The sequence below is a fragment of the Lepisma saccharinum genome, unplaced genomic scaffold (assembly GCF_977018435.1).
Source record: "Lepisma saccharinum unplaced genomic scaffold, izLepSacc3.1 HAP1_SCAFFOLD_291, whole genome shotgun sequence".
Classification (NCBI taxonomy): domain Eukaryota; kingdom Metazoa; phylum Arthropoda; class Insecta; order Zygentoma; family Lepismatidae; genus Lepisma; species Lepisma saccharinum.
In genome coordinates this window covers 139,802-166,564 of record NW_028143037.1, presented here as the reverse complement: position 1 = coordinate 166,564, position 26,763 = coordinate 139,802, and the positions used below count along the sequence as shown (strand labels likewise).

At 38.0% G+C, this 26,763-nt stretch overlaps 2 protein-coding genes across 2 annotated transcripts in view; one reads left to right on the top strand and one right to left on the bottom strand.

The window, feature by feature from the left end:
- LOC145982659 (uncharacterized) overlaps positions 1-21,363 on the top strand; it is a 217,447-nt gene extending 196,084 nt beyond the window's left edge. Inside the window, exons 8-12 of the mRNA XM_083116033.1 lie at positions 2,044-2,205; positions 3,843-3,971; positions 10,658-10,968; positions 17,115-17,301; positions 21,235-21,363. Coding sequence (XP_082972159.1) covers positions 2,044-2,205; positions 3,843-3,971; positions 10,658-10,968; positions 17,115-17,301; positions 21,235-21,363 — 918 coding nt within the window. The remainder of the gene's footprint in view (positions 1-2,043; positions 2,206-3,842; positions 3,972-10,657; positions 10,969-17,114; positions 17,302-21,234) is intronic.
- Positions 21,364-24,289: 2,926 nt separating this feature from the next.
- Positions 24,290-25,147, bottom strand: LOC145982658 (histone-lysine N-methyltransferase SETMAR-like). The gene has a single exon (XM_083116032.1). It carries the CDS (start codon positions 25,145-25,147, stop codon positions 24,290-24,292), a length of 858 nt encoding a protein of 285 aa, XP_082972158.1.
- Between the last annotated feature and the right edge of the window lie 1,616 nt (positions 25,148-26,763).

Genomic DNA, 26,763 nt, shown 5'->3' with positions numbered 1-26,763 from the left:
TGGAAAATAACATTTTGCAAATGGTGCCTATTTTGCCCCCCACACTGTCGGAGTCTGTTGGATGATCTGGAGTGAGGAAGTTCGGCAGCATCGAAGTGCACCATTCAAGTTCTGTTTCACAGTGGCATTCCGACTGTTCAAAGTTTCATCGACTGACTCAATCAATGTGTGGACCAAGATGGGTGCAATTTACAAGATGTTATTATCTGCACTTAATCATCATCATCCTTCACAGTTTCCTGCCTCTGGCTGGGTTGCCATAGAAGTCAACCCTCTCCATTTTTCCCTGGTCTTCAACCACTTTTCTCTTTCCCCGGGGTTTCAATCTTGTCCTCTTCTCCTAACACTGTCCACTATCTGCTCTTTCCACAGACATCTTGGTCTCCCCCTTGTCCTTATTCCCACTCCTTGTGCATGCTAAGCTCTTACTGGTAGTCTTTCTGCTTCATCCTCTTCATGTGTCCAAACCATCTCATCTGTACCTGATTTATCCTGTCCTGAAGCTTCACCACACCCACTGTCTGTCGGATCTCCTCATTCCTTATTCTATCCCTTCTAGTCTTCCCCAATATACTCCTTAAAACTTTCATTCCCACTGCCTGCATCTTTCATTTGTCTCTCTCTGTCATTGTCCAAGTCTTTGCTCCATACATAATTATTGGCTCACAGTATGTGTTATATATTACCTTTTTGCATTTCATAGGTACATCCCTGTTCCATATTAATCTTTGAAGTCCACTACCCATTTGTCCTCTTCTGTTTACCTCCTTGTCTATTCTTCCACTTCTCTCAATTATGCTTCCTAGATTTTTGAAGCTCTCCACCCTCAACTCTTACGTGTCCATCTTTATTCTTGGTTCATTTCTAGCTCTGTTTCTTGTTATTAGCACCTTGCTCTTTTCTGTACTGAATTTCATTCCTGCTCTTCTGATTTCCTCATTCCAACTATCAATCTGTCTCTGTACTTCTTCCCTGTTCCCCCATATTACTGAGTCATCTGCAAACAACAGGGCCTTCATCTCGTGCTCTCCTATTTTCTTCCCCACCTCTTCGTTAATTGCATCCATTGTAATTATGAAGAGCAGTGGGGAAAGAGCACTTCCCTCTTTTAGTCCATGACTTATACTGAACCACTCCATTCGTCCCGCTGGTGTCTTCACACAGCTCTGGTTGGCCTTGTATGTGCTCTGCACTCTACACACTATCTCTTCCTCCACTCCTTTCTCTCTTAGAGTCTTCCAAATCTTTGTTCTGTCCATGCTATCGTATGCCTTTTCTATATCTAGGAATGCCATAATCAAATCATTTCCATACTCGTAGTGTCTTCCCTGCATTTGCCTTATGGTGAATATCAGATCTACTGTTGATCTGCCTCTTCTAAATCCATACTGTTCCTCTCGCATGTACAGCTCTGTTACTTCCCTTATTCTTTTCTCTATTCTCATACACCTTTGCTGAGTGACACATAAGTGTTATTCCTCTGTAGATTTTACATTCCTTTCTGTCAGGCTTCTTGAATATGGAAACTATTAGTCCTTTGTCCAATCTCTTGGCAATTCTCTCTCTTGCCACACTGTTTTCAACACTCTGTACAGCCACTGCACACCAATCACTCCTGCCCCTAGTATCATTTCCACTGGAACTTCATCTACTCCAGGTGCTCTACCTCTCTTCATTCTCTTCAGAGCCTCCTCCACTTCTTTCCATGTGAGATTCACTTTTTCTTTCCTGTTTTCTTTTTCCTTCACTTTTTCATGTTCATTTTCTTTTTTAACGTTACAATTTCTCGAAATGATTTCTCCACATTCTCCTTATTTCTTCATCCTCTTCTACAATGTTTCCCCTTTCATCCCATAGCTTACAGCTGCACTTAATGTTATGTTAAATCATAATTTTCTTTTTATAATAATAATGACATAGGTTAGCACATAAATAAAGACAAACTTTTTATTTACTCTGTTATATCATTTTGAAAATCATCAGGTTTTTCTGCCCCATCCTGTACTTCAGTGAATGGTATGTTATTTTTCTTTTCTTTTTCAGAAGCTGGAAAAGGGACAGTTAACTATGGTGTATACACAGTTATTTAAGTATTTGGTGCAAGGAAACCTATGGGACCAAGCATTAGACTTCATTTCAGGAGCTACTTCTCCAACACTGTATCCACACTCCACCCATTTGATTGCTGTGCTGAGAGGAGTGCTGGTAAGTTAGTTACATTCAGTGCTATGTTGAGAGAGACCCATGGAATGATGCAGATTACTATTTATTTTTTAAATGTGTCTTCAGTTTATTTGTTCTATTCTTACATGTTTTAATGTTAAGCTGTTCATACACGATCAAATGAATCACAATCAAGTTGTTGAATTGAATGCTTAAAGTCGACAATTCAAAGTTGCTGAACAACATTCCTATAGGAAATCGTGAAATTGCACATGTACATATTCATGATCAAAGAAAAATTGGACAAGTTCACATTTTACCAAAACATGGCAGTGTGTATGGCACGAAAAAGAAACAGACTAGTGGTTAGCTGTAACAAACATAATTATTTTCTTTCCAAAGGAAGATGTAGGGCATATTAGAAACTCAAGAGAAGCATGATATTGATGTATTTTCTCGGTAATTACTAGTCTAAATGTAATCAAAGACACTAGAAAAACAGTGTGAACAGAGCAAAATAATTTTATAAAAATCCTATTTCCACAGAGATACAGGTAGTTATTTTTCATTGTGTTTATCTAAAATTGAATTTAAGGTTGGTTGTCAAAATATATTTTATCATATTACTTATTATTTGTTGCATAATTGCGATTAAATAAATACAGATGAGAATGTTCCACTGCTTCTCCTAACCTACCTCTCACATTATACTTTCTGCGTCACTTTCTCTTATTTAACCACAGAATAGAAATAAATAGCATTCTGTTCCTCAATTCTTCTTTTTGATAATCAATTTCAATAGAGTTTGCTCTGGTTGGTCAACAATCGGTCACGAAAGGCTTTCATTAGAATCATTTGTATTTAGAAATTTGTACGGTAACCATGAATGCAAGAAGTAGCATGATGTGTACTCTGACTTACTTTAGAAATGGCATTATTTGTGATTCATTTGATTGTCTACAAGGTGCTTTGAACAAAACAAAATTAATTTTGGACATAGATACACACACCTCCAAAAATGGATATTTTAAACAAATTGTACATGAAATGTCTTGTGATAACTTACTACGGTTTCCTATTTCATAATGACTTTTCATCTCATCAAATGGGAGCCTTCATCAGGTCTTTGCTTCACGAGTCAGTGTCAAAATTAATTAATGTAATAAAATACCACAGTAAGTACATATAAGTTCCTTTTTGTGACACACTTGATTTCTCCACTGTGATTTATTTTTTTATTACCCTTGTTCGAATAGTGATGCTCTTTCGATTGTTGCATGGCCTTTAATTTGTAAAAACTAAGAGGCATGTCCAGAAAGTAGTACCTGTTTGGTACTAAAAATTGAACAAGAGAAGTTATTTGAGCAAAACCTTTTTACTCTAAAAGTAAATACCATGGGCTATTTTTTTTTAAAGTGACGAACCTTGTTATTTTTCCCATCTTGTGAAAAAGAAATGTTTTCATATTCTTCTTCTAATCCTTTGGCTCCCCAATTTTTATTTCAAAGTGAGTTGCAGTGTATATATATTTTTTTTTGGTGGAACAGGGTCCTGTCATTGACCATTCAAATTTTGTACTTACATGGTTCCATGGTTGGCCAATTTTAAAATATGTTTTGTATTTAAAGTGATGTCTATTTTTAGGTGCATTGGAATATATTGTATATGCTCTCTTACAGAACATTCACGAGCAGCATTTGGTGCTAAAGGCAAGCTCTGTCTTCAAAAGCATGTTGCATCTTCATCCATTGTGTGTCCCAGAAATGAAGGAATATTATTATGAAGTTTTGAATGGATCCCTTGAGGAGGTAAGTTTTCTCTTATGTATCATGCTCACACAGTGTTTATTCTCACCACCACCTGGGTTTGAGTCTTGACTTGGGCATGAATGTTCTTTGTGAACGTCCTGTCATTGCTTTTGTCTAATCCTCATTCATCCTCATAGTCACAATTAGCCAAAAGTGGCAGACAAGCGATGCAATGTAAAACAACAGAAGTACAGTAAAAATATTGATATTTATTGATAGTTACCATTTCAAATGGTAGATATTTTTTCCCTTCCTTTGTACTCTTTGTTTATGCCTGAATTCTTCAGTAAGTATACATTATAAATCTAATATACAGTATCAGTTCAGTACAACTGACTCATTGTCCTTCAATAATGAGTAAATATGTGTGCTCGTGGGAATCAAAATTTGTTAGAGAGCAAATGTGCACTGTGAAAAAACATGCATTTATGTGTTTATTCATATTTGGGAAATGAGAGACGCGGTAGTAGATAAATACAGAGAAATTAGCACTCACTTTTTCTGCGAAATTGTTCTGAAATTGGAACTTTGCCTAGCATGCTTCTATTGTTCTTAGTTCTCTGGCTGGCGCTAGGTGCTCTGTTGTTAATTGACCGTCTGCATTCATGTTTTCTGCTATTGCCAGGCTTGAACTGTTGTAGTAGGGGAATCCAAGTGGGGTGAGCTTGTCTGCTATCGATGTTTAGCTCGTGCGGGAAGTGCTTGATTACACGAGTTCGGAGCCAGAGAATTAAAAACAATAGAAACATGCCAGGCAACAGTGCAACAAGTTCCAACGAGGCTACTGAAATAGAACTACGAAAAAATAGTTTTGCAAAAAAAAAAGTGTGTACTAATGTTTCTATTTATGTAGTTATATTGCAAATAGTAATCCACATAAACAAAGGTATGTTTGGCTTGACCATTCAAAGGTTTTTCACATGAAAGTATCAATATTCCTTTTGGAACTTGCACTTGACAAACACTATCTATGCCATTGTTATGCTTGCCTCTTTTAACTCTATCTAGCTTGGATGTGCACAATGATAGATTAAATGTGTTAGGTGTAATTATGTGCTAGATAAGATGTGTCAAGTGTAGTTATGTCAATGATGGAAGATTATTTTGTTCATTCACAAACTGATATTTTTTCAGTGTGAACTTCTTGTTGCTTTAGAGTTGGCACTTTACAGAAAAACATTTGAAAATCACTTCTAGCATCTGCCATATGGATGCTAGACGTACCAGATTTGCAGAGAAGCACAACAAAAGAACTTTTTGAGAACATGTAATGCCTATCCCCCAAGTTTGAAAAAAATGAAAGAAAAAACAAAATATGCTAAATTTTAGAAAACTGTAAGTTTGGGAAATTTTAAAAAGTGGTTGACCCTTAATTGATGTATATTGTGAACAAGTTCTTTCGTTTTGATACACGTAAGATTGAAATATATTATCAGAAAGTGGGGGTTGAAGAATAATAGCTCATTTATAAATTCTAGCCCATAATACTCGGTGGAAAAAATATACTTTTTCAAACTTCAGTTGTTATAATAGTAACAATGAATTTGGTTTGTAATTCAAGTATGTCATACTTTCATATGTATCTAAATGAACAAAATAGACAAATCTGAAATATCGTGTGTAGTTTTGAAGAAATGGCATGTTAATTGCTGCTAAAAAATAGGAAAAAAACCGTAGTAAGTTTTGCCTTCTTCTAAAAACTACGTATTTAAATTTATTTTAATTCTGACGAATGTCCTAATATTGGTATTTTGTACAGAAACAGTATACAGTGAATACAATGGCATGAACTCGCATGCTTATTTTCCCATTAGGGTGAAAAGTTTTCCTGCAGCATTATGTGGATGTCATGGATGTATGTAAGCCTAGATTATCTATATGCACTTTTTTGTGTGCTTCAACAGGGAAACAGTTATGAATATGTGTAAAAAGTGAAATTTTCTATACTTTGATGTTTTTCACATTTGATTTACCATTACAACACCAAAACTTATTTCTTTTTCACCAAATTTTTGTACTAAATTTGTATTTTTTGTACACACTGTATATGAATATGTGTGTGTGCATTTTCTTAAGTTTAACCGTAATCTTATGTTCTCACAGTCCTTGAAGAGATTACTGTGTTGCTACAATGTAGCTGGAAGCACACTGCTTGCCAGTAGAATCAGGTATACGTAACCCTTCAACTCAATTTTGTCTAGCTTTTTTTTGGTAAGAACTAGGTGGAACTCTGCAATAGAGCTAACTCTGATTATTGACACATCAAAGTTCATGAACAGTAATAAAAAAAAGAGTAAGAATTTCTAGTTTGAATTGTCATTGTTGACCAACAGCATGTTGTTGCGAGCAGATTGCTCACCTTCGGAACATGCCAGCTCTCTGTCTAGTTGCCTTCTGTGAATGTCGGTATTTGTTTAGATATGGGCAATGTGCCATGAGATGCGTGCCAGATTTATATTAACCTCTATGTGGTTTGCTAAGGTGATAAGTGGAAAAACCAATAACTGTTTAAGTGTTATAATCCTGCAACATGAGTTCACTTCAGGACAAATAAATTTTTTGCACAATTCTTATGTGAAGACAAACTCATGCAGAAATGTGAATACAAACACGTGCAGAAGAGCGAGGATGCAATTTTTAAGGGTATTCCCTGGTGTTCCTGCTTCGCACGGAAATGCTGCCTATCATCATCATCTTAATAAATTTAGGAAAATGAATATGAAGCTGCAAATAAATGACTGACAGTTTACCAAGTTGAAACTGGACAAAACCTTGGATTTGAAAGCTACCAAATGTGCTTAAGTTCAGAGTTTTCTAACTTCACTGGCAAGTGGCATGCTTCCAGCCTTTATATGAGATGTGTTCCAGTGGCATAGTAACCTTCTTGATGACTGTACATTCGATAAAGTTTTATATATAAAAGGTAAAAAAGGTAAAGTGTTCCCCTGTGCTTAGCACCACGCCATGAAGGCGTATAGGGGGTGTGGGGCATGGGAGTAACACCCCACACTTCCTTGATCCGGTCGTGAGTAGGGGTGATGTGATCAGCACCATGCCCCTGACCGCCTTTACCCCCCAGGGTTTCCCCCAGGTACCCATGTTATTCGACGCTGGGTTGGCGCCGGGGCTGCTTCCAACGTTAGAAAAGTTCCCAGATTTGAACCGGCCGGGGATCGAACCCGGGACCTTGAGCATGGTAGTCAGACACGTTACCGACTGAGCCACCGCGGCCACTAAGTTTTATATATATTGTTATAATTTATCTACAGTACGGACGCGATAAGAAGCGGCGTGCAATCAGAACGCAGAACGGCAGAAAGTGACCAAATTCTGTCTCCTCGTTGGCTGCCATGTGGCTGGGGGGTTTCTATGTTGCCACGTTCGCACAAACACACGGACAGGCTAGTCAGCTGTTGGCAAGCTCAGGAAAAAGCGTCACGTGAAATTAAGAACGTACGTATCAGTATGCTAATATATGTTATTTCCGTCGTAAAGTGATAAATTAACGAATCTAGAAATTTTAATGTGAAGTATCTTGTAGGTTGACATTAACTTCCCGTGTGAATTAGACATTCTGGCAAGCATGAAACAACCGAAAACCTTCACTGAAAGAACCTTTGTTGTGTTTTTATTATGGTGCAAGCATCAGCTACCGGCATCTTTTTACTTATGTTGTATCGTATCACAATTACGAACAAAAGAAAATGCGTCTTGTGTTATGAACAACACTGTGGCAAATCATTTTCCTTTATTTCATGCCGCCTCTCTTTGCCTTCTTTGTCACGCCGCGATTGTTGAAGTTTCAGAACATACAAATGAAACGTATTTCTTGAATATTAGGGCAAATTACGTACAACTTCGTTTCGTTAACACGTTTTAAAAATATATTTTGAGGAACCTACAAAAATTCACCTCTAAAACAGAATTTTACAGAACTGAGTTACTGTATTACGGAGAAGAATTTATCAAGAACAAATCAATTGTGTGTGAATTGATTGATTGAGTTGGTGTTTTAAAGTCCACTTTATGCACACTACGGCTAATCTGGAATGGACCTGCAGTTGGAAGTGGGATCCGAACCAATGTGCCTCGACAGGGTATCAAACCCAGGACTACTTGATTACAAAGCGACAACACTTACCCTACCACTGTGCCATCGGGGAGCCACATGTGGGTGTGTGAAGTGAGATAATTTGGGAGCTATATGAGAATACAGGCTCTGGCAATACAGAGTTCAATAAATTACAACGAAACGCTTGGCAATTGCTCGATTTCCTTAACATTAATGATACATTTGGTACATGTGTTATTAATGCTCTGAGCTACCTGTATGTAAAAACATAAAAAATGAATGAAAGAACAGAAGTAGTAGTTAAAGAACCAGTTGTTTTTGCTTACCGGCTACCATTGCAGTGGCGCTATCCCAAGATCATCTTCATTGTTGGTTGGTAAAGGAACATCTTCATCTGAGCTACTACTGTCACTGCTGTCTTCCCGCCCAAGTGAAAATCCTCCATTTGCTGCTCTTCAACTCCCTCCTTTTCCAATGCTTCTGAAATAATCTACCTTGTGTGTTCTATAGCCGAACGCCACCTATCTGATGTCACATCCCCGATAGCCTGTTCTGTCAATTGCAAAATTTTAGACTGTGTAAAAGATGTGCTACCAGCCCTTTGACCTGTGCCCAAATAAGTTCGATTGCATTGTACATACAATGATAAGGCGGGAGACGGACCACCATATGTTCCGCTTCTTCTGCAAGCTTGTCTATTCGATATATGGGGAACTGGGGTTTGTGTAACATAAGGAGCTGCAGTAGTTCAGCCTTCCTCATGTTTCTGTGGGCTCGCGAAAATCCTGAAGTAGGTCAATCCGGCAACAGCGCGTCGCTACCAGAGTGGGTGGTTCCACGCCGCTTCCTAGCGCGTCCCGACTGTAGATTCTGGATTTTAAGTTTTCTCATCTTACATGAAAATAAGGTACCACTGTATTTTGTTGTTTTCAATTGTCAGAAGACGAAATATCAACGTTATATATATATACCGGGTGGTCCATTTATAATGATGGTATGGAACATCGCATGCAGAATGCATCCAATCGAAAAATTGCACAGAATAAAAGTTTGATACTATTGAAGGGGTAAGTCAATGCCGCAAAAATTTCGTCGCCGCCACCCACCCCTTAGGGGGGTGGGGGGTAAGTGTGAAATTTCAAATGGAACACCCTCATTCGTTTTACATATTTGGATTCCGTGTTGATAAAGAAGTATTTTTTGTTCGAAAAATTTTGTAAAAAAATTGCAAACTTCGAACATTTATAAACATTTGGTAGTTTGTTTCATTTTGTTCCCTTTATGTAATAACAGTTTTGGTTTCCGTTGAGAACATTGCAGAAACTAATTTCATTCAAAAAATGTGTGCAAAGAATTCGGCAAAAGAAAATTGTTTGCAATTTATGTTTTTATGTAACAATAAATAATATTAATTTATTCCAACTCTTTGGTTTCAAGGAACAATTTCATATGAAATTAAGTGTGTTACTACAAATTAGTTATCATTTGAGGTACACAAATAAATATTTAAAGCAGCAAATGTTCAAAATGATGACCGTTCTCTTCAATGCATTTCAAAACACGGTGTCTGGAGCTCCACACAGTTCGTCCCAAAATGTCAGGAGTGATAGAGGCACAAGCATCAATAATTCGTTGCCGCATGTTTTCTTTGTTCCAACCAAAGAGTTGGAATAAATTAATATTATTTATTGTTACACAAAAACATAAATTGCAAGCAATTTTCTTTTGCCGAATTCTTTGCACACATTTTTTGAATAAAATTCGTTTATGCAATGTTCTCAACGGAAACCAAAACTGTTATTACATAAAGGGAACAAAATGAATCTGAAACTACCAAATGTTTATAAATGTTCGAAGTTTGCAATTTTTGTACAAAATTTTTTGAACAAAAAAGACTTCTTTTTCAACACGGAATCCAAATATGTAAAATGAAAGGGGGTGTTCCATTTGAAATTTCACACTTACCGCCCCCCTAAGGGGTGGGTGGCAGCGACAAAATTTTTGCGGCATTGACTTACCCCTTCAATAGTATCAAACTTTTATTCTGTGCAATTTTTCGATTGGATGCATTCTACATGCGATATTCCATACTATCATTATAAATGGACCACCCGGTATATATATATATATATATATATATATATATATATATAATAAAGTAAGACATGGTAAAACAGCCCATTGACGGCCAGGGCCTACCTAACGACTGCCGACCTCACTCCCACCTCATTCTACTCACTCACTCACCTGAGGTGGGAGATCATTCAACCAGTTACAGCATGACGTGTGATCAGCACGACGAACCCCCACTCCTTGTAGATCTTCATGACCGGGTTACGCCACCGGTGCCATGCACAGGCAGAAATATCAGGAGAAAAGTTGTTATGCTTTCCCCAGGAGACTTGAACCTGCATGCATCTCGTAGCCGGAGCCCAAAGCATGATGCCTTAGATCGTACGGCCACGGTGCAGGACAAATATCAACATTACCAAATTAATTCCACAGTGGTCTTAATTAGTACAAGTAATAATCAAAAAAATTTCATATAACCATTATTATAATAATAATCCATCAAGGAAAGTTTGTAAAAAATAATATTTATACTCTGTTTCAGGAACAAGTTCACTTTGACAGGGGCTTGTTTATGTGTATATTGGATACCCTTGAAAAGGTTCTAGAAGAAACAGAGAACCAGGCACCTCAAGAAACCTCACCAGCATCTCCAGAACAAGTTTCAAGTAGTGCATCATCAACCAGTCAGGAAAAGAGTTCAGATGTGTTATGCAACTTGCAAAATGAAATCATACCTGATGATATGAAAAATTTTAATCACTTCAACAAGACAACGAAGGCATCACGACTATTCAATGTTCTAGCATTGCTTTTGAACATACTCGAAGAAGACCTTGTCCTTTGGCAAGCAAGGTATGTAAATGAATGAAAACATTTTCTTTTTCCCACTTTCTTTTGATACTTTGAAAGTCACCAAAGCACCCTTGTTTTGTAAGTGTTCCTTCATCAATTTCTTCATTCCTTCATCAATTTCTTCTAATCTCCATTCATCATCATATGGGACCTTTATTTGTCTCTTTTGTGGTAACACCAAGATAATGTTGCAAAAAAGTGTTTGTGTGTGCAGTGATATGTTCTGAACACATTTTTCATTCATGCAAATTGTTGCCTTTTTTGCAATTTGCAACGCATTTTGTGCTTATACTTATTATAATCCAATATTATTGTCTTTTAGGCTTAAAAAATAAAATGTATTATATTGACCCCATCTAATTCCACACTCTTTGACTCTCCGCACTTGTGCATGTAGTTGGTTACACGGTGCAACACCGACTCGTCTACTTTGTTGATTGGTGTCAAGTTTTGTATTTGGTGTCCGCACCATTACACTACATTCTGGAGCGGTGTAGCATGTGGTGTACTGCCACGTTGTGCGTGCTAACTAACGAAATGAATGTTTAAAGCAGCAGACAGGCATTTGTTGAATCTTCCGAACTAGAACACCGCTATTCGTCTTACTTGCTTGAATGTCATTTCCTTGCACCAGCCTGACACCGGGATACACCTGCACTACGACTAGTTTCAAAAAGTGCAGGGAACTAGATGGGACTATTTTACACATATATAACCTACCTGTTTTATCTTTTTCCTCCCCCCAATGTGTTGAACATTGAAATAATTCCCAGAACTACATGAAACCGTGTGTAAATGAATGTTTCCATCAATTTTCATCGCTATTGGTATGTTTTGCATCACCAAGCATGTTTCTGACATGAGATTGAGTGTTCACCTACTGTCATGTTACTGAACGAAGTGTTGCAGTTCTGGTGGAGAGTGAGTACACACTTACTATTAAATTAGAGCCGTAAACGTTTTGCGTTACCGAGCGAAGCAGCATGGTTTTGGTTGAAGTTGTCATTCACCATCGCACAGAAGCCATAATATGAATATGTGAGGTTTCAGAGCACAAGTGTCATAACTCCATACAAGATAGTTTTGAGAAAAATGCACATTTAAATAATTCAGTACAGGAAAACCTCTTTAATGCGAAGATCAAGGGACCAAAAAATGTCAACTTCGAATTAAACGACTTCGATTTATCCAAACTTTTCAAGATGGCGCCTGTTTTTCAGGTGTAAATAATATAGAGTATAATTTACCCCTACAACGGAAGTTTTATACTTGGTAGTAGCTCAGAAAATAAGCTTTGTGTGTACTATATAATAATATTGTAAGTTTTAAAGAAAGTGTAAAAAATATTACACAAAATGAGGACACTGAGCTTACGCGGACACGAAGAGTCCAAGGAGACGGCAACACTATTTATCCTGTATAGTTATACAACCTGTTATGCACAGGATGCATGTTGTGGGAAGGAAAATAGAACATGAAATGTTTTAAGAAACTATTTTCTTTCAATTGTGCAAAGTTGTTGCTCTTCCACAAAATTCTTACAATTCTAGTTCATAAGAAACACCTTTGCACGGAGACCTATGGAAAGGGAAACAATTTCTCGTTTATTGCAAGAAGCGAAACACTGAAGAATCTTGACAGCAGTTACACTGGCACGAGCGAAAGACTGGAGATAATCGGACAGAATGAATATTGGATTTTATGTGGATTCACTACAACATTGTCCGTTACAGGATTAACTGGTAAGATAAGATTCTCTTGGGAAACAACACAACCTTTCTCTGTACTAGAATAGAAATTCTGGGCTGTAAATTTCGTTCCGGTTCGGCTGTCTAAAACACATCATAAAAAAGTCACGTTTTCTTTGCTTCAATCAACTTCATATTCACCCCCCCCCCTCCCCCTTTCCAGAGAGCAGTTCAAACTCTTCCTCAACTTGCATTGTAATCCATCCAGAGAGCAATTCAAACTCTTCCTCAACTTGCATTGTAATCCATCCTGAAAAAAGGAAGAACTCACTTGCGATCTGTTTGTATCCTAGGACACATTAAACAGCGCCGCTCTAGATAATCACTGTGGTTTGGATTCCACTTTAAACTGTATATGTAGTCCTGATTAGCTCATCAGCATAAAATGAATTCAAAACAAGCTTTATGAAACTTGCGTATTTTCAGATATCAAAACTGGGGATTGTTATTTACTCTCATGATATTCGACAATTTATTGTTGGATTAGGGAGTATTCTGGAAGTCAAAACATTCGCTCCGCTAAAACTTTTCGTCTTGTATAACATCTTATTTTATCGGTCTTGGCGTCCATTCCTACATTAGGCTTCCCGGTTTTTTATATATATATATATATATATATAATGGATAAAAGCAAGGAGGGCCAAAAGGGCTAAGTAAAAATCAAATAAGGTAAAAGGAAACACTCACCGGACAGTAGAAAAATTCAAAATTTTCGCTAATTTATAGCATCATCGGTGTGAGAAGAAACAGAAGACGGAACCGGAACCGGTTCCGTCTTCTGTTTCTTCTCACACCGATGATGCTATAAATTAGCGAAAATTTTGAATTTTTCTACTGTCCGGTGAGTGTTTCCTTTTACCTTATTTGATTTTTATATATATATATATATATACAGCAGTTTTTTTTTATATATATATATATATACAGCACGGGAATGGTTCTGAAGAAAAGCGGCGACGTATGTGCATCATGAAGTTGTTTTAACTCTTTGTTTTTCTTTCTGGAGATCGAATTTAGTTATCGTCAAATCAAAACAGCTTTGTGAGATTCAAAACAATGACGCTTTTTCCTTGGTGCTGGATGAGTCATGGCTGTTATCCGCAAGAGACAGCTTTGCAGACGCTAGACGAAACACTGGTGCCAGCTGCAACGTAAACACAATGAACCAGCTGGATGTTAGAGCAGCAGGTGGCAGAAGGGAAATCCTCTGCATTTTAAAGATAATGCAATTGTCAAAGACAGAACTATTATCAGCAGTGTGAAAAAGAGAGAAATGATCCTTGCTTTACATTTTATCATGCAACAGACAATAATACGGGCAATATTTCCGATCCAGACATCTGCATTCAAACAAGAACGAGGGACCTGAATTCTGCAATTATCGCATCACCATGCACACCAGAAGCGGAAAATGAGGTGTTGTAGGAGAAGGGAGGGGGGGTACTTTTTCTTATCCTGCGGTTTTTGTTCGTTTTGAAGAATGTATTCAGAACTGGTTGCTTCATTTTACATGCCAAAGGAAAGGAGGGATTATCCTCCCTTGCCCGGTATCAGCCTGTGTGCGCACACGAACAAGAAAATCACTGCCGAAACAATTTGCATCGACCCCCCCCCCCCTTTCCTGTTTGCTGATGGGGAAAGAGAGAGATGTCACTCAGCCAACAGAAAACTTTTTTGGCAAATTTTATGACAAGAACAGTTGGGAAACGTATAAAGCGGGAAACAGGAGGTACAACATACGCAAGATCGAGGTAAACTTTTGCACGATCTTTAGTTGACCTATGTGGGTCTGATTATCTGTAACATTTCCCCTTTTTTATGAAGTTCTACAGGGCATAAGGAACAGGTTTTTAATGAAAGTGCTTACCGGAAGTTGTCTGCTCCCAGCCCAAGAGTAGCTCGCTCACGGGAAACTGCTGAATCTCGAGCTCAGAGCTAGACAGAAGGGTGAGACTTCCAGATGCCACGTGTCTTGTATTTTGGAACATTCATGCGATCTTATCTCTCATTTCTCATCTGGCACTGGTGAATATTTCCAAGGTGGCACATTCAGCGGCGAAAGAGGTTGACCTGCCATGCAAATTGACAAAGAATGCAAGTCCAGAGGGCATTTCAGGCTGCTTCCCTCGAGTTGTCAACAGCTCTTAGGACAAGGAAACATGTCAAGGTCAAGTTAAAATAATGTCCAAGCTCTCTCCACATTCGATCTTCTCTTGTCGACTTACGCAGGTGTCTATTTCGAATTAAGCTAAACCAGTTCTGGCGAAAGGACTCGTAAACAACTTCGTATTAAAAATTATCCGTATTTTGATTTATCCGTATTGAAATACATTATAAATCCTATCTTATCAGCTGGGGAATGGGAAGAACTTCGTATTAAAGGGTACTTCGTATTAACCAATATCGTATTAACGAGGTTTTCCTGTACTATGTTTAGGTGTTGGAGTACAAACTTAGTGCTGCACCTATGAAATAAAATTTGAAACTTGCGAGATAACTTACTTCTATCACTAAGATGTTGATACTTCACAGTTCTTAGTTAATACATGTAACTCAATTTCCACAAGTGCAGTTAGACTATTTGTACTCTGAATCCCTCATATGTCGCATTAGAAATAATGGAAATTAATTACCTCAAAACCCATTTCCAATGCTTGCAATTGCTACCAACAGGCACAGGCTATGTGACCTACAATTTACAATACTGGCTTAAGCACAATGAAGGTATAATTTTGGTATGTTTTTTGGAGAATTATGCTAAAATATAAACGTGAAAAGCACCAAAACAAAAAAGAACAATTTTGGAAAAAATATCCGAAAAATGCATGTCCTTAACCAATGGAAAAGCAAACCAGAATTAAGAATACAATAGAAAGTATGTAAACTAAGAATATAAGTCACTGCCCATTTTGTTGGCTTTTTATTTTTATTTTACAGTGCCTATTTTCATAATTTTCCTATATTTCCATAAAAAGCCATATTTCACCTTACTTGTCAGTGTCTTCTATACACACTCACTTAAATCTATATGCAATATGATGTATGTAAACTGTACCAAAAGTAATGCAAAAGTGGGCAAATTTTTTAAGTAAGTTAGGCCATTTAGATTGCACACATTGGTAGAGTAACCCTTGTGGTTGTTTAAGGATGGGTTCCAAGCAGAAACTGTGTGCCGTCATTGAGCTCTCTGACATCAAAAGAAGGCTACATAATGTTTACATAGATAACCCTTTTGAATAGAGCAAGTTTAAAGAAGGAAATCCAGCACTAAAGACCAACCAGATTAGATCAACTGCAACATGAATTGTCAGCAAGTGGATAAATTGATTTACGCGGACACATTAGTCATAAACCACGAGGTTGCAGCACAACTGGACTGTGTTCATAATGCTTCACAGAAGATTGTGGAAGACTTAGGGTATCGGAAAGTGTGTGTGCAAAATGAATATCTCGGCAGTTGGCACCAGATATGAAGGAGAGAAGGGTGGAAGATTGGGAATGAAACGTGTCCATATCTTTATGGCATCGCACCTCTAATCCAAGACCTAAGAAGTCTGTGGAGAAATGTGTAAATCATTGCACGCCTATTAAGAGTAGGGTTCAACAAAGCCTCAAATCCATTGCTGGTGGTCGATGCCCAAGTATAGAGGAAGGAAGGCACTCTCCCAACATTGTAAATTGAACAATCAATGTCCGTTAATAAAATAAGTTTTGCTCACTTTTGCATTACTTTCGGTAAACCCCAAGTATAATACATTTTCTGGATTATTGCAGAAGTGGGATATTTGGAGTTGGATGTGGTGCATTGATTGTAGCAAAACCATGCAGTGCTTAAGTTAAAATGAACGAAAGTCGGTGTCATTGTAACAACCTAGAAGTGTGTGTGATTGCACAATTGGTTGCTAAGGCAATAGTTGGCAAATTATCAATCTCAAATCTAATTTCGTTCTGAGTTGTAAGGGGTGACCGTATCTCAAGACACATACTACTACACCCTGGTCTGCATTTTGCAAACTTATAAGGTGCTGGTGTCTGGATCCATGACCAGTATAATCCTCTGTGGGGTTTGTGTTGTGTGTTGTCCCTAATGAGTTTGTGATTCTTCCTTCATGTATTTCATGTTATCACCATTCATCCTCATCTTCGCAATCAGCTAAAAGTGGTAGAAATGCGAAGTACAATAAATCCATTCATTCTAATTTTGTTCTTTCTTGTACATCCTGCATCATTTAATGGATGGAATTATACTAGTGTTGAAAAGAATATTGTCCTCCAAGATAAAATTTCATCTTGTTTAGTAATCTTTAAATGAAACATTTTGTCATTAAATACAGAAAGTGTCTGTAGTCTTATATTTAAGAGAAAAATAAAATGCAATTACCATTTTCTTTTGGCTAGGAACTGGAATGTTCTTCGTTTGACCTTATTGCCAAAAAGTTCTAAGTACAAGAAACCCCTTGTTGCACGGATTATTTGGCCAGCAGGGCAAATTGGATGTGTGAATGGCATATGCCGTAAAATTATCAAAATATTTGCTAACAGTTCTGTCTCAGGAGTGGAAGGGGAGCAGTTGACACAGCTCAAGGTATGTATTTTTTTTTACTACTTACACAATACAGTCAACTCTCGATACAACGACCTTTCACAGTTCCCGGGAAAAGGGTCGTTATTGGAATTTGCACCAATTTTCAGCTTAAACGGAGCTCAAACGGACACAAAGATGCCTAGGAGTTGGTAACACCATTTATCCTGGTAGTTATACAACCTGTTATGCACAGGATGCATGTTGTGAGAAGGAAAGTAGAACATGAAAACGTTTTCACAAAAAAGGATTTAAAATAATGTTACTTTCTTTCAATTGTGCACAGTTGTTGCTTTTCCAGGAATTTCTTACAATTCTAGTTCATGAGAAACCCGTTTGCACTGAGACCTATGGAAAGGAAAGCAATCTCTCACTTATTGCAAGCGAAACTCGAAGTATCTTGACTCCAGTCACACTGGTGCCAGCAAAAGTCAAGAGATAATCGGGCAGAATGAATGTTGGATTTTATATGCGTCTACTAGAGCATTGTCTGTTACGAGATTAACTGGTAAGATTAGATCTTCTCGGGAGAAACAACACAACCTTTCTAGGCACCAGACAAAAAAAAAAGGCAGGGCTGTAAATTTCATTCTGGTTCGCCTGTGTAAAATAAATTGTAAAAAAAAAAGTCACGTTTTCTTTGCTTCAACCAACTTCGTTCACCCTCCTCCCCCATTCAATTGAGCAGTCCAAACTCCTTCCGTGACTTGCATTTTAATCCAGCGTGAAAAAGGAAACTCGCAACTTGCGATCTGTTTTCACCGGATGCGTATTCTAGGACACGTCATTAAACAGCATCTCAGTCGATAATCATTCCGGTTTGGAATTGAATTTCACTTTAAACTGTATATTTAGTCCCGATTAGCCCATCAGCATAAAATGAACTGAAAACAAGCTTTATGAAACTGCGCATTTCACATATCAAAATGGTAGCTCATTATTTACTCTCACCTTAATCGACGATTTAATGTTGGATTTAGGAGTATTCTCGATGACAAACACCCACTCCTCCAAAAGTTTTCCCCTTTAATAATGTCTTTTTAATCGGTCTCAGCGACCATTCCTACATTGAGCACTTTTTTCTTTTCTTCTTCACATGAATGGTTCTGAAGAAAAATAGATGGGAATTAAATTTACAGTTTTGTTTATCAGAAGGCGCAGAACATGAAGTTATTTTAACTCTTGTTTTTCTTTCTGGAGATCGAATTTCGTTATCCTCAAATCAAAACAATAACTTTTTCCTTCGTGCTGGATGAGTCATTGCTAGACGGAACTTTAACAGCAGTGTAAAGAAGAAAGAAATGAGCCTTGCTTTACGTTTTACCATGCAACAGACAATAATACGGGCAATATTTCCTATGCAGACAACAGTATAAAAAAAATTTAAAATATGACCTGAATTCGCAATTATCTACATTGCCGTGCACACCAGTGGCGGAGAATGAGCTGGGGAAAGGGGGAGGATCACTTTTTTTTTTTACTTGTTCTATGGTTTTTGTTCGTTTTCAAGAATATATCCAGAACTGGTTGCCCCATTTTAGACGTCAAAGGAAAGGAAGAGGGGTAGGTCCATTTCCACCCTCGCCTGTAATCAGCCCGTGTGCACACACGAGCAAGAAAATCGTGGCTGAAACAATCTGCATCGCGACCCCCCCCCCCCCTTTCCCCGCCCCACGTTTGCTGACAGGAGAAGTCAGTCAGCTAACAGAACACTTTTTTGGCAGATATTACAACATCGACACAATTAAGAAAAGGTATGAAGTGGGAGACTGGAGTTGTGGTGCACGTAAGATCGAAGTAAACTTTTATGGAAACCTGGATGACAACGCCTTAAGCAGGTGGACGATCTTTAGTTCGCCTATGTGGTTTTGATTATCTCTTAATAGTTTCGCTTTTTCATTAAGTGTTGCAGGGAACAAAGAACACGTTTTGAATGAAAGCGGTTACTGGAAGTTGTTGGCTACAAGGCCAAGAGTTGCTCACTTAACAGGAACCTACTGAACTCTTGGTCAGAGTTGGACAGATGGGCCAGACTTCCAGGTGCCACACATCTGTATTTTGGAACGAACATTCCTGCGATCTTATCTCTCAAGGTGGTGTATTTATCTATGAAAGAGCTTGACCTGCCATACACATTGGCAAAGACTGCAAGTCCAGCAGTCATTTCGGGCTGCTCCCCCCCTCCCCCGTGATTTTTCAGCAGCTCTTAGGACAAGGAAACAAGTCAAGGTCGATTTAAAATAACATCCAAGCACATTCGATCTTCTTTTCTCGTGTATCCAAGAGCAAGCGTGGCAAAACAATCCTGGCACGTTGGGTAGTGGCTGCCGTCAGGTGCAGGGTTACATTGGTGCACTTGAGGGAGGGGAGAGGAGAGGTCAAGTGCTATTGGATATCACTCAAGCATGGTGTGGTGGTGTCTATTTTTAGTTCAGACCTAATTGTGAGTGGTAGAGCACTTGTGAAGGGAATGAGTTAAAATTAAAACAAAAAAAACTCATTTTTCGGCAGATTTCCTTCAATTTTTCAACTTTTTTCCAAATTTTTCAACTTTTTTCCAAATTTTTCAACTTTTTTCCAAATTTTTCAACTTTTTCTAAATTTTTCACGGTTCCCAGGAAAAGGGTTGTTACTTCGAGAGGGTCATATATACTTTTTTTACGATCTATTTTACACAGCCGAACCAGAATGAAATTTACAGCCCAGCATTTTTTTTCTTTTTTTTTTTTTTGGTGCCTAGAAAGGTTCTGTTGTGTCTCCCGACAGATCTTATCTTACCAGTTAATCTTGTAACAGACAAGGCTCTATTAGACCCATTAAAATCAAACCTTCATTCTGCCCGATTATCTCCCGACTTTTGCTGGCACCAGTGTGACTGGTGTCAAGGATCTTCGAGTTTCGCTTGCAATAAACGAGAGATTGTTTTTGTTTCCGTAGGTCTCATTGCAAATGGGTTTCTCATGAACTAGAATTGTAAGAATTTTGGGGAAGAGCAGCGACTGTGCTCAATTAAAAGAATATAACATTATTTTAAATCCTTTTTTGTGGAAACGTTTCATGTTCTATTTTCCTTCTCACAACATGCATCCAGTACATAACAGGTTGTATAACTACCAGGATAAATTGTGTTACCATCTCCTAGGAATCTTTGGGTTTATTCGAGCTCCGTGTAAGCTGAAAATTGGTGCAAATTCCAATAACGACACCCCTTCGAAGTAACGACCCTTTCCCGGGAACTGTGAAAGGTTGTCGTATCGAGAGTTGACTGTTTTTTTGTAACATAATTGCTCCAATATTAAAAAAAAATGCTAAATTAAATAGTGATTTTTTTTTTTACTTTCTCTTGTATGTAGGTATTGCTTGCATTGTAGAATTATTTCTCTTGTAGTTTACAGTTCTTACAAGCACATAAAAGCAATTTTTGATGTAACATTTTATGAGAACACACTCTCCCTTCATTAGACATTTATCCTTAACTGTAAAATTATTCAAACTTAGACATTGACAAATGAAGTGTGCATGCTCCTGATCAAAAATTGTGTTAATGTGCTTGTAAGAACTACAGGAGAAATCATAAATATTTCTGACTTCCTGTCGGTCTTACCTCTTTTCTCTAATTAAGCAGTTATGTGCAAGAGAGAGTTTTGAAACTGGCAAAAGATAAACAATCATTATAATCATTGATTGTGTTAAATTCATATGTACCTTTCATATAAAGGAATGTTCAAAATTAATTAAGCAGAGTTCACATCTAATTTTTTATGCTCTGAGAGATGCTAAGAAAATTTAGACCAATTTTATGTGAAATAAAATGCTACAAGATTTTTTCACTTTACACTGAAGCATTTCAATCATAACAGAAATGCTCGAAAAATGTCGAGGAAAATGTGTCCATCTCAATCAATTCTAAGCCCATGATCTAATTTCTCTTTTCAGAGACTTGTTTGGATGATTGCAGAAGTGATATATTACAGCCAGGATAACAGAGAAAAAGTCTGCCCATTTCTTGATGATAAATGCATTGCATTTGCACGTGAATTAAGTGAACCGTTGGCAGGTACCTAAACATAGTTTATACAGGGCTTTTCAACTTGGTCCCTTGAAATATGTAAAATCAAGGCTCCACTGTATGGATTTAATCCACAGTTTTACTGTAAATGTTTATTTTTTTTTTACAGTCATCACACACCATATTGCCAATAATGACCGGATACCCCCTGAAATGGAAAGACGTTCACCCATATGTCAGTAATACGCATCATGAGCCACTAGAATGAATCGTGAAGGATAATGAGAGTGCTGTAGACGTGTGTACCGGTGCCAGCAGTCAAGACGAACAGACGATGCAAGCTCAGTGAGGCTGAATGCAGTATGATTACCAGCGCCCACCAATTGGGCCATTCCGTGAGATTTCGGACAGGTTCCAGGTACCACATGCAACAGTCAGTGATGTAGTGATGAAATGGAAACGTGTGGGTATGATAAAACCACAACCACGACCCAGGAAGGAGAAGAAAAAAAATGGCTGATGGGGATCAGCGAGTGCTTCGACGTGTGATGAAGTCAAACCAGTAGGCTTCATTGGAAACTGTGGCCTCAGACTTTAGAATGGCTTCGGGAAGTAACACCAGTCCTTGTACCATCTGGCATGAGGTGGTGGCACTGGAATTCCATAGGAATGCTGCAGCACATGAGCCAATGATTACTACCTGGAATGTGCCACATCGATTAATGTGGTGCGAAGAACATCGCCAGTGGTCTCTACAACAATGGAAAGTTATCCTATGGAGTGACAAATCATGCTACATGTTGTGGCGATCTGATGGACATGTGTGGACGTGGCGAATTCCCAGGGAGCAGTTCTTACTAGAGTGTATTGTCTCCACTGTGAAATTTGCCGGCGGTGTAATGATTTTTCGTGATATGGTGTTGGTTCTTTGGTTTCTTGTGCATGGAACACTGAATGCCGATGCCTATCATTCAATACAAGATATCTCTGTGCTCCCCACCTTGGGGGGACAGTTCGGAAGTGGTCCTTTTCATTTCCAGCAGTACAACATGCCAGTCCATGAAGCAAGGGCCATAACCAAGTGGTTTGACGACATGCGAGTGAATGAACTTGACTGGCCACGTCAGTCCAGATCTCAATACCATTGAACCATCTCTGCGATGAGTTAGAGAACTGGTTGGAATCCAGGCCAAGTCTTCCAAAGACCATCACCGAGCTGTTCGCCATTTTGCAGGAGGAATGGAAAGTACTACAGGCTGATATTTCTGCAACCTGTTGGAAAGTCTTCCTCGAAGGGTAGAGGCTGTGATAGCAGGGTGACTATTATGCATGTATTATTGGCTCTGGGAATTCTGTGAGAATTTTTCTCCATACAGGTGAAAAATTGCAACTTCTATTGATCCAAATCCCATTGAATTTATACATATTTATAAATTCCTGAGGCACGTTTTTCACAGTTTAGCTTTAATTTTTATCGAGGAAAAATTAGAAAGCTGCATTGAAAATAAAACAGAAAATCTCCGTCAGTTTACTTTGTTAGTGTTCTTTGCAGAACAATCTATCTGACAGACGGAAGATTATTGCAAGATAAGATATCTGGAAGTTGATTAGGTAAATTTACGTTTGAAATTCTTTTACAATTAACAATTTGTCATAGATTAGTCTATCCTGTAACATTTGTGATTTGTTTCTGTAGATGTATTTCTAAGTATCGCACCTTCAATTAAATTTATACTATTTAATTGAATTGGAATTTTTGATTACATTGGAAACACACACACCCATTTTGTTCATATACCCGTGTGTGTAGTGAGAGGCAGTAAGGCAGTAATGCGTAAAGTTGAAATAGAGAAAACATCTACTTGTAGCCTTGAATTTTTTGAAAGTTTGCCTTGAAAACTGGGAATTATACTTGAATTTTATCATTGTCCTAGAGTGGCCACACTGAAGTGGTGTAACTTCACTTTTCATGGAAATGGAGTCACATGTTTAAGTTAGAACTGTGAAGTATCAACATTTCAATGCTAGAAGCAAGTATCTAAGTTTGAAATTCTTGCTCATGGAGACATCTGAATTCCTCAAATCTGTCTTTTAGGGGCAATAGGAGGAGATAACATGTCAGCACTTCAAACATATTTTTGTAATCCATTGTCTTCCTAACAGAAATACATTGTATTTCAATTTTGCATTAAAATCAATGTCAGGAAAGCCTTATGCATTACCTAGGTGAGCCAGTTCACAATTGTAATTCCTATTTTGATTAAAATAAAATTCCGTTCCCTCATCTTTATGTTACAAAATCTGGAAAATTGTTTAAAAAAAGCATGGACAATTAGGAAATTTTTGGCAAAATTGATCAACTTGAAAGAGCCGGGTTGCTTGCTACGCATCTTGTAAACCTGGAAAACAGGGAAAATGTCAGGGAATTTGGTAAGTCATGGAAATGTCAGGGAATGTTGCAGATCTTCTGCAATTTACATGAGTTTTGGAGTCTGCAAGAGAGAAAGTTGCAACATGAACAAGCAGTTCACTTCCTCTTCAATATTCGGTTCTAGTGATTCCACTCCCAAAAAAAGTCCTGCATTAATATATGTAAACTTCATATTGTGTTGCTACTTCCTTTCTACTCAGTACAATGATATGCTCATACCTCCATGAATATATAAGGGGGGATCAACTGAAACCCGTTCAGTGGTCATGATTCGTGAAATAAATTTTATTTCGAGCTGAAACTGGTACACTGTCTAGAGGCGTCTATGGTTAGTGCTCAGTACAAATATTGTTCAGAAGGAGTCACCATGAGCGTTGAGACACTTGTCCCACTGTGTCACTAACTTACAAATGCCGTCCATGTAAAATTTCGAAGGCTGAATCTCAAACCAATCACGCACAGCGTCCTCAACATCAGCGTCAGACTGAAATCTCTGACCTTTCAAAGCCTTCTTTAAAGGCCCAAAGATGTGGAAGTCACAAGGTAAAAGGTCAGGTCTGTAGGGCAGGTGTCGCTTCCCACTTAAATCGTTGAAACAAATCCTGCACTTGGTTTGCAACGTGTGGACGCGCGTTGTCATGCAACTCAATGACTCCAGCGGTCAATAAACCAGGCCTTTTGTTTTTGATGGCTCTCCGTAACTGTGTCAAGGTCTCACAGTAGTGTGCGGCATTGATGGACTGTCCTGGTTCCTTGAAGTTGAGCAATAATGGTCCATGGCAATCAAAGAACACAGACCCCATAACTTTCCCCGCAGACGATTGCATCTTGAACTTTTTGGGACGTGGAGATGAGGGGTGTTTCCACTGCATAGTGGAAGACTTTGAACTCGGTTCAAAATGATGGCACCAAGTTTCATCCTCAGCAACAATGCGCAGCAAGAAGTCGTTACCTTCCAAATGGTAACGTGACAAATGTTCAATGGAGCATCCCATACGCTCCAACTTTTGGTCCTCCGTCAATACCCTGGGTATCCACTGCACGCACACTTTATGATAACCCAGAGCTTTCACAATTTTGTGAGCAGTACCATAACCCATGTTTAACTCGTTCGCTATGGATCGAATACTCATGCGTCTATCTGCAGATATTGCCGCATTCACCTTTTCACACATGTCTTCTGTGGCAACAACATGGGCTTGACCAAGACGGGGATAATCAGTGGTTTGTTCATGCCCCTTCCGAAACATTCTTGCCCAGTCCACCACTGTTGTTTTGGACATGCATGCATCACCATACACGTCTTTCATACGCCGGTACACTTCAGCTGGTTGACAACCTTCGGCACTCAGAAACTGGATGACAGCACGCTGGTCCTGTTTGGACGGATTGGGGATGTTGAACGCCATCTTTCACTCGTTATACCTGCAAAACGGAAACACGTATCAACAACATTTCTACACCCAACACACAGGGACATTAGAAATTACATGCTATTGGACAAACAATATCCTCCTACACACTATACCAATAATACATGGAACGAACGGGTTTCACTTGATCACCCCTTGTAATAAATGAGTAAATACATAGAATGAGAAATAGCAGTACTTGAATGCAAATGTCACAAAACTATTTTGTTCTTGCATTCATTATATTCATAATTTTAATGTGTATTTTTTGTTTAGACCCTGACTAACTAAATGCAAATGAATCATGCCCCAATGCTACTTGCACCTTTAGAAATACGTATGTAACAGCATTACTATTTTAGTTTTATGATGTCTCCCTTGTTCTTTCCACAATATATAGAGCACATATTTATGGTGAATTAAATTCCAAGATTTCAGTAGAAAAACTGGGAACATTTCAGTATAAAAAGCTGTAAAGGTAATGGCAGTTCGGTGTTAAAATGGTGAATAAAACCCAAAAATTTGATCAAAAAACTACATTTATTATACAATATTAACACTTCCATTCTAATAACAGATTTATGTAGTTGTCAGTGTTATGTATGTTCATGTGTAAAGGAGTCCATTTTTGGTTGTCAAATATTTACAGCAAAATTAATCAATTTTCTGAAATTTGCTCAACTTGCAGATTAATTCAGAATTAAAAAAAAGTCATGTTGGTAAATAAACTAAATTTTGTGTTTAATTTCTCATTTTGTAGTTCATTTTACATTATTTCGTGACAAAACATGGTGGGAAAATGTACCCGACACTTTACAGTAACATAAACATTACAGTGTGTTATTTTTTGGGTCGCCATTAGGGGTGTGCAGGAACTTTATTAAACCAAGTCCATTTTCAAAAGTTTAACAGTATTATATGAAGGTATATTATGTGTGTGTGCCAATATCTTGCACACACCCCTTGTTCCCACTATTAGCCTAAGCCGAAAGAGTATTCTAATTACTTCCGACTACTTTAACTTTGGCTTGTAAATCAGATGAGTGAATGTGATATTTGTTCTTTTTATTCAGTGAATTTAACCTTTTATCCAGTTTTGAGCAAAATAATATTTGCTGTCTACATTTTCACTTGTCACTGCAAACCAATTGTATAAAGTAGTTTTACCGAATTTAAGTAGCGGAGTCCTCCTGCCCCTGCCTGACTACGACCCTGTTTCACTTTCTAATCAGGCATGTCTTGTGTTTTCTGCAGCGGCCTTTAATCCCTCTGACATCAAACTTTACAGCTCTATCCATTTCCAAAAAGAGGCTTTATAACTATAAGCAGGCCTCTCATGGCAGGTGGTGAGAAGGTCAACAGACAAAATAGAAATAAAATCTGGAGATACTTTTATTTTCCCCACAAACTCTCCCGAGAGAAGGGGCATTACAGATTTTGCCAGATTTTACAACTATGCCAAAGTACCAACAAGTTTCGAGTCAATAAAGTCATTCTTGTCTCAGACAGTAGTGCATTTGGCTGTGTAGAATCATGATTATGAGAAGAAATGAAATGTCTAGGGAATGTGGGGACAAATTCCATGAATTTTTATCAGGATACCAAAAGGTTAT